Consider the following 15,649-nt stretch of genomic DNA (forward strand, 5'->3'; position numbering starts at 1 on the left):
TTTTTTATTACAAAACCATAAACATTGTACGTCGTCATTTCACTTTGGTTTATTTACAAATTCTTTTGAAGGGTTTTTATACCTGCAATCAACTTAAAATATACACTAAATTTCCCACTTAAATCAGAATACTGTTGAAATAATCCACCTTACAACTATTATACGTACACAATTGATTGTCTATAGTAAACACTCGTTTAAGACAAAGGTACACCCTGTGACCGTTTACCAAACTCAACTTCAAGAAAGAGTTATCGCCATTAATAAATAGCAAGCAAGTCAAATGATGAAGAAAACCTGACTGGTTTGCCCTTTCACTTTTAAAACACTGGTACCAAAATCACCGCAACAAAGACTATGTTTTGTAACTCGTGGCAAAAACTCCATACCTCACCCAAACACACCATAGTTTTAAGACAGTCTCTAATCCAGCATTTCCAATGGGTAATAAAGTTCGATAGGCAACTTAGTTCAGCCCTTAAGGAAGAGTTATATTTTTTTCCTCATCTTACTGTGGGTATCTTGAAATGTTTTGACTAGAACACACACACGAGCAGAATGTATCATGATTTCTGGCCAAGACTTTTTGACGGAAAACATTGAAATACGGGTCACACTAAACAATGCCGAAAGTGTACTGACATCAGCCAAATTTTTGCAAGCGTTATTCGTGAAGATAAAAATCGAAAAGAAATATTCGCGAGACTTGAAAACAAAGAGGCTTTACGGTTTGCAGTATGCTAAACTATGGTTAGCACAGGGCTCTTTATTCAGGTTTTGATCCAACAGAATAAAATATTGCTTCAGTGTACGCAAGCCTTCTTTAGTCTTATTGGACACCCATTATGATTCAAACATTCGGCCAAATTGTTCATTCATCCTCGAATCATCTCGATGGGGATGACATAGCGTTCGCAACAACCGACTGTACAGTCTGTGAAGGATTTAAGCACTGCAGTGTCGCGCTGCACGAATTGATATTGGCCGCCATTTGACATGACGTCGTATCACCTGATAAAGTCCCAATAACGTCCATCAGCTTCGCACTGTGCTGCTGCGCTTTTGCTCTTAGGTTAGCAATACTCTCAGACCGGAAGTCCTCATGTTTTCTTACTGGAGCTCCTTCCGCTTCACCCTCTTCTAGTTCCTGTTCCTTCAGTCGCTGTGATGCTTCTATTGACTTTTTGTGCATGCCTGAAAGATAGAAGAGTTTGTTTTGAAATGCATTGTAAGCTTATACAGTACTAGGTGTTCTTAAATCACGCTGTTGTTACAGTTGTGGATAAGTTCTAGAATGTCAGCATCAGCGTGGCAAAGATTAAGAATCCCCCATCGGCAGAGACACACTTTGATGGAACCAAAATTATAAAATGTTCCTATAGTTCCAAGTTCTATTATTTTAGGCTGTTCGGCGACCTATCTATAACGGACGAGTTCATTTTTGGGGTTTCACCGACTGAGCATGCTCAACCAGGGGTTTACTTACTGAGCAACCAGGGGGCTACACTATCCTTCACGTCCCGGTCCTTGGCTGACTTGACAATAGTTTCTGGTAGGGGGAGGGAGTGCCGCACCATCGCCCCGTACAACCCGTATTCCGCCATAATGCTACATTTCCCCCATGTTTTCTCCGTCTTGCGCCATTTCGCCCGTCTATTCTGGAACCACACCTAAAAAGTAAAAAACACGGCAACAATTTACAAAGGGGTTACCATTGGCTTCCTTCAAAGTAACCAAAACATTAAGAGATCTAGGAGCACATCTGTCATTGAAAAACCGATCACATATCTGCCAGATCGCCCTATCGCAGACTCTTTATAGCGCTCTGAAGTGATGATGACATCTTTCCGGTAGGCTTCCGATGGTTTTCGGTTCCGGTAGATGGTATGTCTGTTTACACGAGAGGTGATCTGGGGATCGCATTGCACACAAATTTTGGGCAATACAGAGATTGCTTGATTATTTTTTCGCTGAAGAGGAGACCTCATTAACCTTTGTTTGTTTAGGTACACTACGATGACGGATCAATTCTGACTGTTATGTGTAAACTTATCGTAAACCGTAAGCATACGAAACATTCAGTGTATACATGTAAGATGACATCCGTATGGTTTGATTTTCAAGGACAGCCCATTGTGTGATTTTGTCAACTTTCTCCATGAAGATAGTTAGCCAGGTAATAAAACGTATTCTCTATTCTTGCACACGCGTCACAGTTTTTCCGGCACTCTGATTATGCTTGACGTTTGAGTATCCACGGTGGGTCAGCGGCGGAAACCCGGAGGCTGAGAAATAATTAGGCATGTGTAATTGGTAATAAAAGATACCAGACATGAAACGGACATTATCACATTTTATAATCTATTCTGCACCCTTCAAGGCATGTTGTTTGTCGATTTGGAGAAAGTGCTATTTTGCTTTGTGATCTGGCACGGATCTGAAGACATTGTAAATACATGAATACTAGACGCCATCTTGTTTGAAAAAAGGGGTGATGGGGATGACTGAAATCCTAAATGAAGCTATCTATGCCTTATAAAATTTCAGCCTCCTAACTCGTTTCTGCGACCACTTTCTAGCCTCTCTAGAGACTGTGGTTCGTGTGACTCGTTGTTAGCAACTTGTTATTCACCAAATTGTGGCAAACCCAACACCAAATGACGTATTCAAGAAAGCGATTTTCACTGTATAGGTTTTAAGCAGTCTCTACAGAAGCACTAGGGGTATCAGTGGCACCAACATTGGAGCTTGATTTGTGAAGGATTGAGAGGTGACTCGGCTAAGGTTCGGACCCAGAACCCTCGGATTGCTAGTCGGAAACCTTCACTTGTACGTCTCTATCAGCTAACTGAGCAACCCTACCTCTAATCTCAGTCACTGCAAAGTATTCACAGCTTCTAATTAACAGATTCCAAATTAGAAAAGCAATCTCTTTAATTGGCTCGTTTGATCAATTAGTTGACGTGCGCGGTTGACAGCGTGACGAGATGCCACGTGACCAACCCGTTAGAGAAATCACCGATTCGCGCCGAATCAAATTATTGGGTCCCAAAGGTGGATGAAATCGCCAATTTCAATGATTAAAGAAAGATTAATCTAATTTGGTTGTTATTACTTATTTGGAGACAGGTGGCTCTCGTGCAACGACTAATAGAGCAGAGGGTTACTATCATGGCGCCTGAAAAAAGAATGGATTAGCAACTCACGCAAGTGACATGTGTAATAAGTATGCTTTTCAAAATAAATATTGTTCTTGTAAATTGTGTTGAGAGATTGAAATCCAAAAGGAGGACCTTGTAGGATCTCCATTACAGTTATTCGGGCCAATCGGAAGGCCTCAATCTCTTTTCGGTGGCGCTGTCATCTGATTTCAACCAACCGTATGAGAGCACACCGGAAAAGGGTGATGGCTTGAGAAGGATTTAACGATATGCCGAACGCATCTGAAAATTAATTGGGCTTCAACTGTGAATCAGTGGGACCTGAACATTATTTTCTAATAATGCAGTGTAGGGAATCACATATGGTTTATTTGACTCATAATTGATATGTGAATTGGCACATTTTGCATTTGGTAACTTCTACTAGCCCGTCATCGCTACATTTACCTAATTTCACTGCCTCAAATAAACCCATGAAGGTCAACCATACGGGAGACACTCACAAAGCCGTACAGTAAATATTAATTTCATACCTCGTGTTTGTCAGTGTGACAAGATTGCCGGATGAATAATTAACGCGAAGATCAGCGAGAGATGAAAGCATCCCATGCGGGAGCTCCCCGCCCGATTATTCCGTACTCGGCTAACCAGATTGCGTTTTAATACACCAATGAGCTCCGCGCCGCACACCGCGCCCGCGCCGACGCGCGCTCCGCTGCAACCACTCCTAGCGTGAGACGTGATTAGAAGTAATTGAAAAATTGCCATGATTCCGATTCTGACATTTAAGGGTACAAATGTACTAATTGAAAAATAAGTTGTTAGTGTATTAATCGCTTGGGACTGATGTTCGTATGATTGCTTAGCAAACTCGTGGTATATTGGTGAAATCAGAAACGGGACTATTGACAGAACCCGTCGGCATGGAAATATCATCACGATTGCGTTAGCATTTAATTTACCAAATTAGTTTCTCTCAAACATTACATCAGCATGATTACAGTGAAGTTGAAATGGGTTTATGTCATTAAATTCCGATTAGACGGCGTCATTCGCGAATCGATTTCGGGTTGAGTTGCGTTCGTGCAGTTTGAGTTTTTGCAGAGCAATTTTTTGGATCGGTTAGTGCTTCATGTTGATAAAACCGAAAATGTCTGTCGCGGAATACATGTACGCGAGGCACAAGGGGGCGGGGGTCAGTACATTTATAGGAAAATGTTCATCTTCATCTTCAGGACTGTGACCTATTATGTTGCGACGACCCCATCATTTCACTGCATATTGCTCCACGGCAGCATAAACGTATCAGACAATTAACAATAATGATTTTATGAACGATAGATGGTACACCTGAACCATCATCTTCTTCTGTGTTAACCGCTGATAGGTCTTGGAACGCGTCAGATGCTGTGGAAGAGGAGCTCCGGCTAGGTGTCACACAAAAAGCAATTCGACCGGAATGGAATGACTTAGACAGCCTTTGACTAAAAGAAGCAGACTTACTTGTATTCGGTCCTCGGGTAAATTCGTTTTTAGTGAGAGCACCTCCCTGGCGTAGACATCTGGGTAATGAGCATCTTTGAAGGCTTTTTCGAGTTCCTCCACTTGATAGCTGGTGAAGATGGTCCTACAAAGAGAAATTGGATAGAAATGGGGCTACATGTACGTTGAATCACTTCATTTTTGTTGTTGTCAGCACATTTTCATGTATTTCGACTTAAATGCGGAAGGTAAACTGATCCATGACTTGGTTACTTCGATCATGCCAAATAACGATAAAGATGAGCAAGTTGTTTAGACGATGCGGCTTCCTTGACAACAAGAAGAAATATTCGGTGTTCCTTAAAATTAGTCATATCGCTACTCGACTTGGTTGCTGTCGGTATACGTGTGGTAAAACCTGTCAAAACACATTGAAATATTCAGGATACTTTATAAAGCAATGTAAAACACCCTCAGACATTTGACTACAACTTGTAAGACAGTTGTATTTCTTGTAACTGTGTTAAAACGTGCCCGATACTTGTCGATTCTTCCAAGAGCAAACAGACAGTCGTTTGAAGTTGAAACAAAATCCGCAAGTTACATGAAACTTTGTAGTGTTTAGCAGCTTGTTAAGTGATTCAGTTACCTGACCAGATGGTTGAGAAATGTTGTCGATGGCACACTTGTCTAAATACCGCAAGTTTGTTTGAATAATAGAAGGTTGCCCTGTCAATAGGCCCCAGTAACTGGCAAGGAGGCAGGTGCGGGACGTGCAGAGGTGATGGTTTGATGAACTAGAGAGACCCGTTGCGAAGGAAGCCTGTATATTATATTTGATATTTATTATTATTGGAAGCACTTGCGAGTTAATTGTAACAACCAAGTATTAAAGTTTTCTTTTGCTGACTGGTAGACCTAATGCGGTTTTGTTATGTAGCTGCTTGCGTGTACAGAATCCATTAGCGTAACATTGGTAGCTTATCGGTTCGTAGGCCCCCGAGATCCTTTACTTTATTGGACCTCGACAGCAGATAAGCCTCACCGTCAAGAGAGGAGGACACCAGCTAACTATACGGTGTCACGCGGTTGTCCATGCATAGCATAGCGATTATTTGAGAGAAAAAAATACACTTTGGCCATGTGGTAATCAAATGGTAAGTCCTTCTTGCACTTCTAAGGAATTGGCCCTGACCGTCAGATGGTTGAAAAGCTAATTTGTATTGTCTTCCCAAGGGTTTTCAATTTTCCATACAACACGTCGAGTAAGCGACGACATTTTCAAAACTAATAAGCAATTTCATACTTCAACAGAGGAAAGCTGATCTAAATTAGATTTGCCTGTCTGTCGGGTATACACGAACCCACTGGAAGCTTTAGTGGCTGGTGGCGACACACGCTAATACAGTTCATTTGGGCTGTGTTATCGAAATTGGTTCATTTGATCCGCCTCTGTCGCCTAGTTAACCGCTGTCTGTGTGACAGGGGGAATTCGATTAGGTATTCCGTTTCGCAAATTAATATCATAATAACAAAAGGCACTAACACTGCTGTTCACCCGTGGGTTCTTTGGTAAACATCGTTTTGCCCATGCCAATTTCAATGATGTTTTTCGTCCGTATCCCTGGCTATCAAGGAGACCAACAACACTTCCATTACCAGGACCAAGAAGATCGGCACATTTCATATAATAAGTACGAGTATAAACATGGTTGACTATTTTTTTCAACATTTGAGCTTTTCGTCTAAACATGTAGTGTAATGTGCATTTGTTTGTAACAGTCATGCAATACACTACCAAGCATTCAGCGTTTGATATGTAATCATTACTCAGTGTATTGTGAACCCTGCTTCTATCTTATTCTTGACAGTGGAATTAGTGCTCTCCGATATAATATCGACAGCAAAGCTATTCAGGTTGATTATGATACGTGCACTTGATCATCCTTTACATGTAGTTAGGATGCAGGTATTGAAAGTACAGATTTCTGGAAGTATGATAAAAAAATTCTTTTAGCACTACCACTAGTATTGTGGACACTTTAGAAATCCGTCAAAATAAAAATCATGAAATTTTGGAGTGCTTTAGAAGATTTCGCGATTCGGTTTACAATATTTTGGTAATTGATATGATTCTCACCTATGCCGTCTCCGCTTCTTTTTCTTTCTGTTGCTGCCGTCAACGTTGGCGTAGCCATTTACCTCTGACCTGTCATCCTCCGAACATACTGAAAAGAATGGATCACGACAAGTAAAGAATAGCTGTTTTCAATATCAAATCTTCTCCGTAACATCATCATATTTTGGATGAGTACAGCATCAGAACGTTAAGTCTGCCGGGAAAAAATGCATTCATTGGATGCTAATCTGTCTGGTACTACCAAGAACCGGCCGGTAGAAAATGATGCATGTACATTTTTACACATAACACAAGTTCTGTCTATCGATAAGAAATGCAAATCTTGATTGTGTTTCAGTGCAACTTAATCGGTCTGCAACCGAATGCCTATGAGAAGAAAAAAAACGTTTTGTATATTTATTTGTATATTTTTGACTAATATCAAGCTTCTGACCCCCTCCGCCCCAACCCCATGTCCGCGAGAAAATGATGCGTTAGAATACAACTTTGATCTTTCAGCGTTCCTCTATGAACGGCCCACAACACGGCAACACTGTAAGTGCGTATCATCGCGTTAAAGTCAGCATGTTGGCTCAGGGACATGCAGAAGACAAGACATCGGGGTATATAAAGCAACGAGCCCTCAATCGTGAAGGAATTTCTTCTAAATGGACACTTGACCCACGTAGCCAAGGAAATTATATTGATATAATTATATCTGATATTAACCTTATATTAGGTTTCAAATAAAGAAATCGTCTAATACTGGGTGAAAAGCCACTCATAACCATCCGACGCCTCGTCCTAATCAAGTCTTAATTGTCCAATGTGAAAATTAATTAACCCAGATTATGGTGCGCACTCAATGTCTCTTTGTGTATCCTTCAGCGAGCCGATGCATAAAATACATAAAAATTAGGTATTTGTTTCGTGGATTAATTTCATTAAGCTCTTCTTCTGCGGGTAATAGGCTCGCGACGTCAGCTGAGGAAGACGGGTATGGCAAAAGAGTTTTCGTTCGTGGTTAGGAGTCCAGCTTCTATTGGAATTGTATTGGCAAATGCAGTGTATTATGCTGAGTGGCCGATTCTACTCGACGGACAATTTAAGGACATGCTACTTGAAGTAAGATTCGATTTTGATAAAGATGTTGTAAATATTCATCACTGGCCAAAGCAGTTTCTTTGCATGAGGAGATTGGGTCTTTTGTAAATATCAATGGAAATCATAACTATATGCGGCTGGTTGGTTCTTCGCTGTAACGCAAGCATTTCACAACCATCCCCTGGGGTGGTTAATGAAGATAACCTTGATACGTTAATGCCGTAACTAGCTCAGTATTACGAGTGGTCATCCAGTCTCCGAGTGGTCATCTAGTCTCCCTTCATCTGCTTAGCTAGATAGTAAATGGTGAAAAAAGCAAAGGGTCAAAATCGGTTTTATGCTTCTTGTTCAAGAAAGAAGAGACGCCTACTTTGAGTAACAACCAGAGTACAAGCCATGAATGTATTCATACACTTCGGACTTCAGTGTAGCGAACCTGCAAGACTTGCCTAAGCCTTGGTCAATATATATTTCATTCCGTCTTCCCCGCACACATTTCGGCATCATAGGAACACATTATCAGTGTAGTGAGAGACCCATAGCGCCAATTTTATAAACATTAGCTACTCGTTCGCTCTGAGGAGAAAATATCGTTTTTCTCTTGAGCAAAATGTTTCCAGATTTCTTGCGTATATTTTTCCCCGAGTCAAGAAATCTCATCCTAACGTTTTCTACCTTGCTTTCTCTGCTTTGTGTAGCCTATAGCAGAGTCAGAGGTTGAATGTCCAAGATGGGCGTCGATTTGGAAAGGCTTGTTTCATTTCGAATTGGCGGCTAATAACAGGGCACTTTTGTATGAGCCTGCACTTGTTTTTATACTGAGTGTTGCTGAAACACTGTGTAAGGTGAACGGAAGGTAATTTTTTTCATTATATTCTATCAACAAACCCTCTGGTACATGTACCCGGAAATTAGGATGGAGGAAGTGGCTGTTAGTTTCTACTGTGCCAGCGGAAAATGAACGTAGAGATTTATTTATTTACCCCCGTGCAATTTCTATTGAAGAAGAAAGTCAATAGAACACTGATCAGTACTCTCAGATACAAACAGCCCGATCCATTCTTGGTAGTGTCTATGTTTGCAAGTCACTGTTTTGTTGATCTGAAGAAAAACTGATTCTTATCACTAGTTTTAAATTTCAAAATTACATGTCTGTATAATTATTGGTAAACAGATAAAACCTCAAGAACTCCATATAAATCCGACATAACAAGTTATTTACTGTTTTCACCGGCGATTCGATGAATATGGTCAAGCCTCTGCTGGTCTCATCGATCTCTTTCGCGAAGTCCTGATGTGAGGACATTGAGCCAACCTTAAAATGCATCTTGAAGACTGCGATTATACAGGGTTCACTTTTTCACATGTGACATGTCACTGTTCACTTTTCATGCGTGACATGAAGAACGAACAAGTCATTTCCAAAGAGCGGACTACATAACATTCACGTGGTCACTTTTCACCCCACGTCATTTTTCAAGCCTTATTCATTTAACTCAACGTTACAAGTGAATCCCAGTGACAAGTGACACCGTGAACCCTATATAACTCAGGCCTAACATAAACTTCTCGAGTATTACGTTTTCCAAAATATATCGAAGAAACTTGGCCAGATTGTAAGAGAGTGCAGTGTGGCGAGAACGTCTGATGACGTATCCGGACAGAATATGTAAAATAACGACAACTTATATATTAATATCATATCTCAAGTCTCCAAGTCAATACATTTGAAAACTCATCACACATCAATTATAAGTTAATAATTAAACAACATAACTTAAATAAGTTGGATACAATAAGAGCTTATCTGTATATAAAATGGTAATTGCAAATTTTGATATCCCCAAATCCCCTGGAGTAGCTGAATCAGTCGTCTCTTATCTTCTGAAAAATTAATTCGCATCCAAAATTAATTTTTGATTGCAGAGTGTAAATTAACAATCGCTCGTCAACCAGCGCGAGTTAATTAAATGAAATTACTTGATTAAACAATTGAATTAATTTTCTAATGAGTTTTTGTACATTGTATACGTTGGCTATTCCATAACCCTTGGGAGAGGCGTCTGCGATAACCAATAAAGATATTCAAAGCGAACAAAATCTGTTTTTCGGGACCGATATCATGAGGTTTGAATAAGCAAAGGTACCAAAAAGGGTGGAGAAAATTGAATATACGTGCAGTTGTTTAGGAAGTTCACCTTTTTTTCTTTTTGTTTATTCATTTTCGAATTTCGAAAATAAGCATGCCAACAGAGAGTTCTTCAGTCCGAAACCATTTATATTTTGTAACTTATATTTGATAGCTATACAATATGTTTCCAATCTCTGTCTAAGAGCCCAATTGAAGACGGACGACGTCACAACCATGCCTGACGAAAGGACAATATTTGGTTGTGTCTCCATCTCGTGGAATTTCTTGAACACTCCCCTTCGGTGATCCTCTGATCATGATTAGATTGTGATTTACTCATCTATTCGGTCGTTAAAAGTCAAAAAGTGAGACGCTTTTTTAGTAGATATGGCATTACAATAGTCAATTGAACACATGTTCTTCATTGACTTGCAAATGTGTATTGCGTACAAAATCAAAAGTAACAAGGTAAGTAAAAGGGTTGACATTTTTGGGAAACCCGATATAGCCCAGTATAAATATGCTGTATGTAGATTTCATTGGCAGTGAATATTAACACTGTGTATAGATATATAATTAGAACCCATTGTCTTACTCCGAATACTTCCAATTATTTCTCATATATCTAGATCTAACTAAGTGCAGACAGTTATAGAAATCAAAATTCCAATCGCGCAATCGTCCCCATCGAAATCTATCGACGCCGGGCCCCCGAGGTTCCGGAGACAATATGATGGGCGCTGGTAGTCTTAGCGTCTCTGTGAGATAAATCTGAGCTTCGCCAGACTGTAAAATTTAAAATTTATGCCCAGGTTTTCTGTATAGTAACTCAATCCAAAGTATGTTATATTATTGAAACAATACACTCGAGTTTGTGGGAAACGAGAAATCTATCAATGTTGGTGGCGTATCCAACATCAGATAGGAGGAAAAGCCCCAGAAAATAAACATAAGCACTTAAGAGTGATTGTTACTTTATTACTTGGAATTTGATACCGGGTTTGAGATAAGGTGCAGTTGCAGTTCCTTAGTTGTGTTTACACTGAATAATACACCACTCTCTATCAGCGTTTAGTTTAGGTTTGAACTCGACGAAAAAGAAGAATCCAGGAACTGCCAAATTCTTTCGCACAGATGGGCGTGAACTCCCTCACATGGTCTGGGCAAGATCAATACGTTTGAGCATGAAGTTCACTAGAATACGCACACCACCCGTCACCAGGCTGTTTATAAATGGTCCTTGGTTATGCGGTCACGCACCTTCACGCCTCTTCATCAAAATCTGATTGCCAGTGACTACGTATCGAGTCCAAGAGTTCTCTCAAATGTATGTTATGATATTATTATCAGAGTTTTTGTGAAGACGACCCCTTTGTCGTTGACAGTTCTATCTGATGGGCCGACACTGTGCACATGAATCTGAAATACTGCTATATGCTCACCGTCATCAAGGGCCTAACTGCTATTGATATAGTAATAGGTCCGCGACCTTGCCAGCATTCAATCTACATCAAGGACAACAATCTACGCTTGATGTCCCCGCCAAGCACGCCATAGCCAAGGACATGAAGGATGCCGATCTATCGCCTTGGACTCCCGGCGGGAAACCGGCGGTGTCTTAGTCACCACCTCGCTGAGGACGCTGATGACAGATTGCATGCGTTTGCTGGGTCCCCGGAGTGGACAAGTGGAGAACAGATTAGACTAAATGTCTAGATAAATTGTTATTGCTGGTTGATTAGGTCACAGATTGGAGGGGATTCCGCGGTATTGTGTCGCAATTTGGTGATTACTTTTGCCGTCGGGAGCTAACGAGGTGCTGATAGATTTCATCAAGATTTCTAAGCTATTGTTATCTTGAGTGGCGACCATGGATTACCTTTGGTCCGATATCAAGTATTTTAGATTAACAAATCACATTGTGCAAAAAGGATAAGTCACATTGGCAATAGGACATCAGCGTGAAGAGGATGGAGAATTTTTTGCCAATTAGCAAATAGAATTTTGGTCGTTTTCATATTAGTAATGTTTTCTTAATAATCTTGACCATACAAATCAATATTGAAAGTATCATTAACATATTTGTTGGTGGTAAACGGTTTATTTGATGGCTGAGAACAATCATGGCTTCTTTGAAAATAACGGAAAGGGGGAAATGTTATTTCTTTCAACATCAGGAATAGAAATACCTTTTATCTGGAGAAGTCATGGCACAAAAACTCCTGAAGCTCGATTTGTTCTCTTTTTTCGATTTTGGAAGTTGGCTGCCAAGCTGAACAAAACTGAATGATGTCAATCAATGTAATGTCAAAATGTGGTAACAGTAACAGTACGGCGACAAATAATTTTTGGATGAGAACTCTGCCTCACGGGATGACTTCAAAACAGGTTTCGGCATCCGTGTAGCTGCATACCAGGAATGGCCCAAGTGCATATTCCACGAGTCCGAGCTCTGGCAGTGTTCCCCGGGTCCTATGTTCCCCAGTTTCTATGTTCTTCGGCTTCTAAATTCCCCGGGTCTGTGTTCCGCAATGAGTCTTTCAGTCTAAAAGTCGTTTTCAACGAACATAACGACCAGGGAACATGACCCAGGGAACATAGAACTCGGGAAACATAAGGATGATCTCCTTGGAATGAACCAATGATCTCGCAAAAGGAATGTCGTTGACTTCAGCATATCAATCAGCTATCATGAAGTTGCTGATTTAGGCCCGCATGGCCGAATAACCCCCTGCTTTCTGCTTTCACCTTAAAAAAATCATTAGTCAGCTTTTATTAGTTTATAATGGGCCCTATTTACTGCATTTGGATAAGAACCAATCGGAAATTTCACCTAATATTACATCACATATCGACAAGGTGTATATCTTGTGAGATGATGTATTTTTTCATGCGGATCTCATCACACTAATCAAGCGGATCCGGGCGTTGTTAAGTCATGTTTAAGTGGCTGTACCATCTCCGTATTACGGACCTCCCCAGGTTAACCCTAGATTAGCGCGGTTGTATACGAGAAGACGTAAGCCTATATAGCTCAATCCCGCACCTTCCTGTACACAGTACGCTAATCATGATGTCATTTGTGGTTATTAACTCCCTCGGTTTATTCCCTTGCTAATTGCTTTAGACATGTTGGATGATATGTGCAGATAGGTGGAAGATGATGGAAAAATATCATGCTGATTGATATGATCAGACAACTTGAGGAGCAATTACTTGATGGACGACAGAAAAGTCCTTGCAGCCAAACTATACATGTGTACAACTTGCGTACAAGAAAATATTCATTGTCAGTTATCTGTACGCCGGAATTCGGGTATCTGCATTTTCTCCATCAACTACTAGTACTATTGAACCTAGGTGACATTTGCATCCGTAGGCTAACCGTATCCTTGACCACCCGAATAAAAATTTGTATTTTTCAAATGGATGGAAAATGATATTTTTGCATTCTGTTTACCACTAGCTGAACACTTGAATGGAAAAACCCTAACAATAAAATATCGGCCCGAAAGATCGAGTTGGCCGTTTTGTGACTTTTAATAGTCATGTTTTGAAGTCAGCATGTTCCATTCATGGCGTCGCTGAGAGTCAAAAGAAACTATGACGCAAACGGTTGCCCACAAAAGCAATATATTATTACTAAGACATTGACTCACAAGAAAACTGTATTAACAATGCTCTCGATCTATCCTTTCAAAAACAAAAGACAGAAACAGGCATTGCTGCAGTGAGGTATCCATATCCTTATATCCGTCTTCACGGCAGCAATGTTGAAATAATTTTTCGAGTTTCGATCTTGTGTGAATCACGATCGGCTGTTTTGTCAATCTGTTTTGCTTTTACCATTGGCTTTTAAACATTTTTCAGCTACACCTGCTAACGAAGGTATTCCCAATATCATTTTATTCTAAGAACAACCTTGATTGACGTCTATTTTACTGAGATAACTATGAAACTATGGTGACAATATTACCACGACAGCGCCGGGCCAAGAGGTTAATTTTTGAGGCTGTTTCATGCGGTGAAAAGATTATCAAAATACTCCGTGCGGCGTGTGTGAGTTTGCTGCCTCGTCAATACGACGACTAGTACATTGGACGAAAGTATTTGTCAATATTATAAACACACAGAATTGTGCTTGAAATGGACGGTCATTTCACCAAAGTAGACAGAACTGGTGTTCATGAATTCATGATACGCTGATATCCTTTCAATCTTTAAATATGTATCAAATTTAAAATCGAAATTGAGAATTTTCAATGATGAAAATACATACATGTATTAAACATACATGCACATTTTAACATGCTTGTTGTTATGTACGCTACTCTACTTTCATCATGATGTCTTCCTACTATACAAAAAAAGGTGTTCATTCCTTGTCTGCTATATCATGCAACCTAATCTGTCATCGAATATCTCTCAACAATGAGGCAGGGTTTTAAGGAACACTGACTTGCGGTCACAGACTTTCAGGGATGGCATTTCAATCCGGGCACATAGGGTGTAAGAAAGGGGGAGACACTGCGTTGACAGCAGGGAGTGGAGGCTGCTGCTTTGGAAAACAACATGCAGTGTGGTCATCAGCAAAAGGCCAAGAGCTAGGGCTACCTACACATGACCACGTGAAATGAACAAATATATATTCATATTTTGTAGTTAAAAAGACTACAGGTTCTACGATAAATTTTTTATCTTTGAACACTCAATAAGAAGATAGACTTTAAAATGCTTGCAACTCACCCTGATTTCCTGTCATTCCTGTCATTCCAGTCATTCCCATTTGATGATGAATGTCTGTCGTATTTCCGAATCTAAACAAGTTATAACTTTGATCTGTTGTAGGATAGTTCGCAAAGCTTGGCCGCCATGTTTGCGGTGTTGGTTCGGTGGTCATACACGGTGTCCGAGAATTAAATAGCATCCGGTTAGCCAGATTCGAATATGCCGCAGACGATGTCATCATGCTGCTCATAGGGTCATTTTGATACGAACATGTTCGATTTTCCTGCCTTCCTAGGCCTAGAATGTCTTGAATTGCAAATGGGGAACGTTGTCGTTGTGATGGTAAAAATTTTGAAGACGGCGCAGTAGCGCCCGGGATCAGAGAGTCCATGTCTACTGGGCCCCCGAGATCAAGAGACGGATGACCCGCGCGGAGTAAATTCATCTCGACTGACTGAATTTCAACCTTGACAGAATAAATCAAGGGTTCTCCCCTCCAAGTTATCTGAAGACACTACAAAATTTCACCTCTGGCCCGGAACTGTAAGACAAGTGCCGAGCTGCTCTAGGTGCGTGTCTGGATCAGGAAACTGTCAGTGTTTATAATGGTTTAGCGCGAATGATTGTTGATAGACTCCGCATAATGTGGAAGCTCCCATCGATGCCTGCAACCTAATGAATCAATGGCTAACTCCGCCTTGTCGAACAGAGCTAGCCAATCTCGCTCAGCCAATTTTCGATCGCTCCACCTGCTCCCAGCATCTGTTTACGGGAGGCAAATATGGCCACTTGCTGTCTCTTACAACAAGTGCACCGGGATAATGCAGAAATTGCCGTTCTCACTGGGACGACTGGCTCACTTCCACGTGTTAAGTTGTGCATTTAGACTAATATATTTATGCTGAATGGAAATTCGAAAGAACT

At 40.6% G+C, this 15,649-nt stretch overlaps 1 protein-coding gene across 1 annotated transcript; it reads right to left on the minus strand.

Moving 5' to 3' along the window:
- Nucleotides 1–15,324, minus strand: LOC135484958 (visual system homeobox 2-like). The gene is made up of 5 exons (XM_064766675.1): nucleotides 14,744–15,324; nucleotides 6,784–6,871; nucleotides 4,665–4,788; nucleotides 1,487–1,670; nucleotides 1–1,194 (listed from the first exon to the last, which is right to left on the minus strand). Exons 1-5 carry the CDS (start codon nucleotides 15,168–15,170, stop codon nucleotides 887–889), a joined length of 1,131 nt encoding a protein of 376 aa, XP_064622745.1. The 5' UTR covers nucleotides 15,171–15,324; the 3' UTR covers nucleotides 1–886.
- Nucleotides 15,325–15,649: the final 325 nt, after the last annotated feature.

The sequence above is a fragment of the Lineus longissimus genome, chromosome 3 (assembly GCF_910592395.1).
Source record: "Lineus longissimus chromosome 3, tnLinLong1.2, whole genome shotgun sequence".
Taxonomy (NCBI): Eukaryota; Metazoa; Nemertea; class Pilidiophora; order Heteronemertea; family Lineidae; genus Lineus; species Lineus longissimus.

Excerpts from the sequence above, each read along its gene's own strand:
- LOC135484958 (XM_064766675.1), bottom strand. The coding sequence starts at position 15,170 with ATGAATTTACTCCGCGCGGGTCATCCGTCTCTTGATCTCGGGGGCCCA. Across the intron at positions 1,671-4,664 it reads TACCCGAGGACCGAATACAA|GTGTGGTTCCAGAATAGACG; the intron begins GTAAGTCTGCTT and ends TTTACTTTTTAG. Across the intron at positions 1,195-1,486 it reads TGTAGCCCCCTGGTTGCTCA|GCATGCACAAAAAGTCAATA; the intron begins GTAAGTAAACCC and ends TCTATCTTTCAG.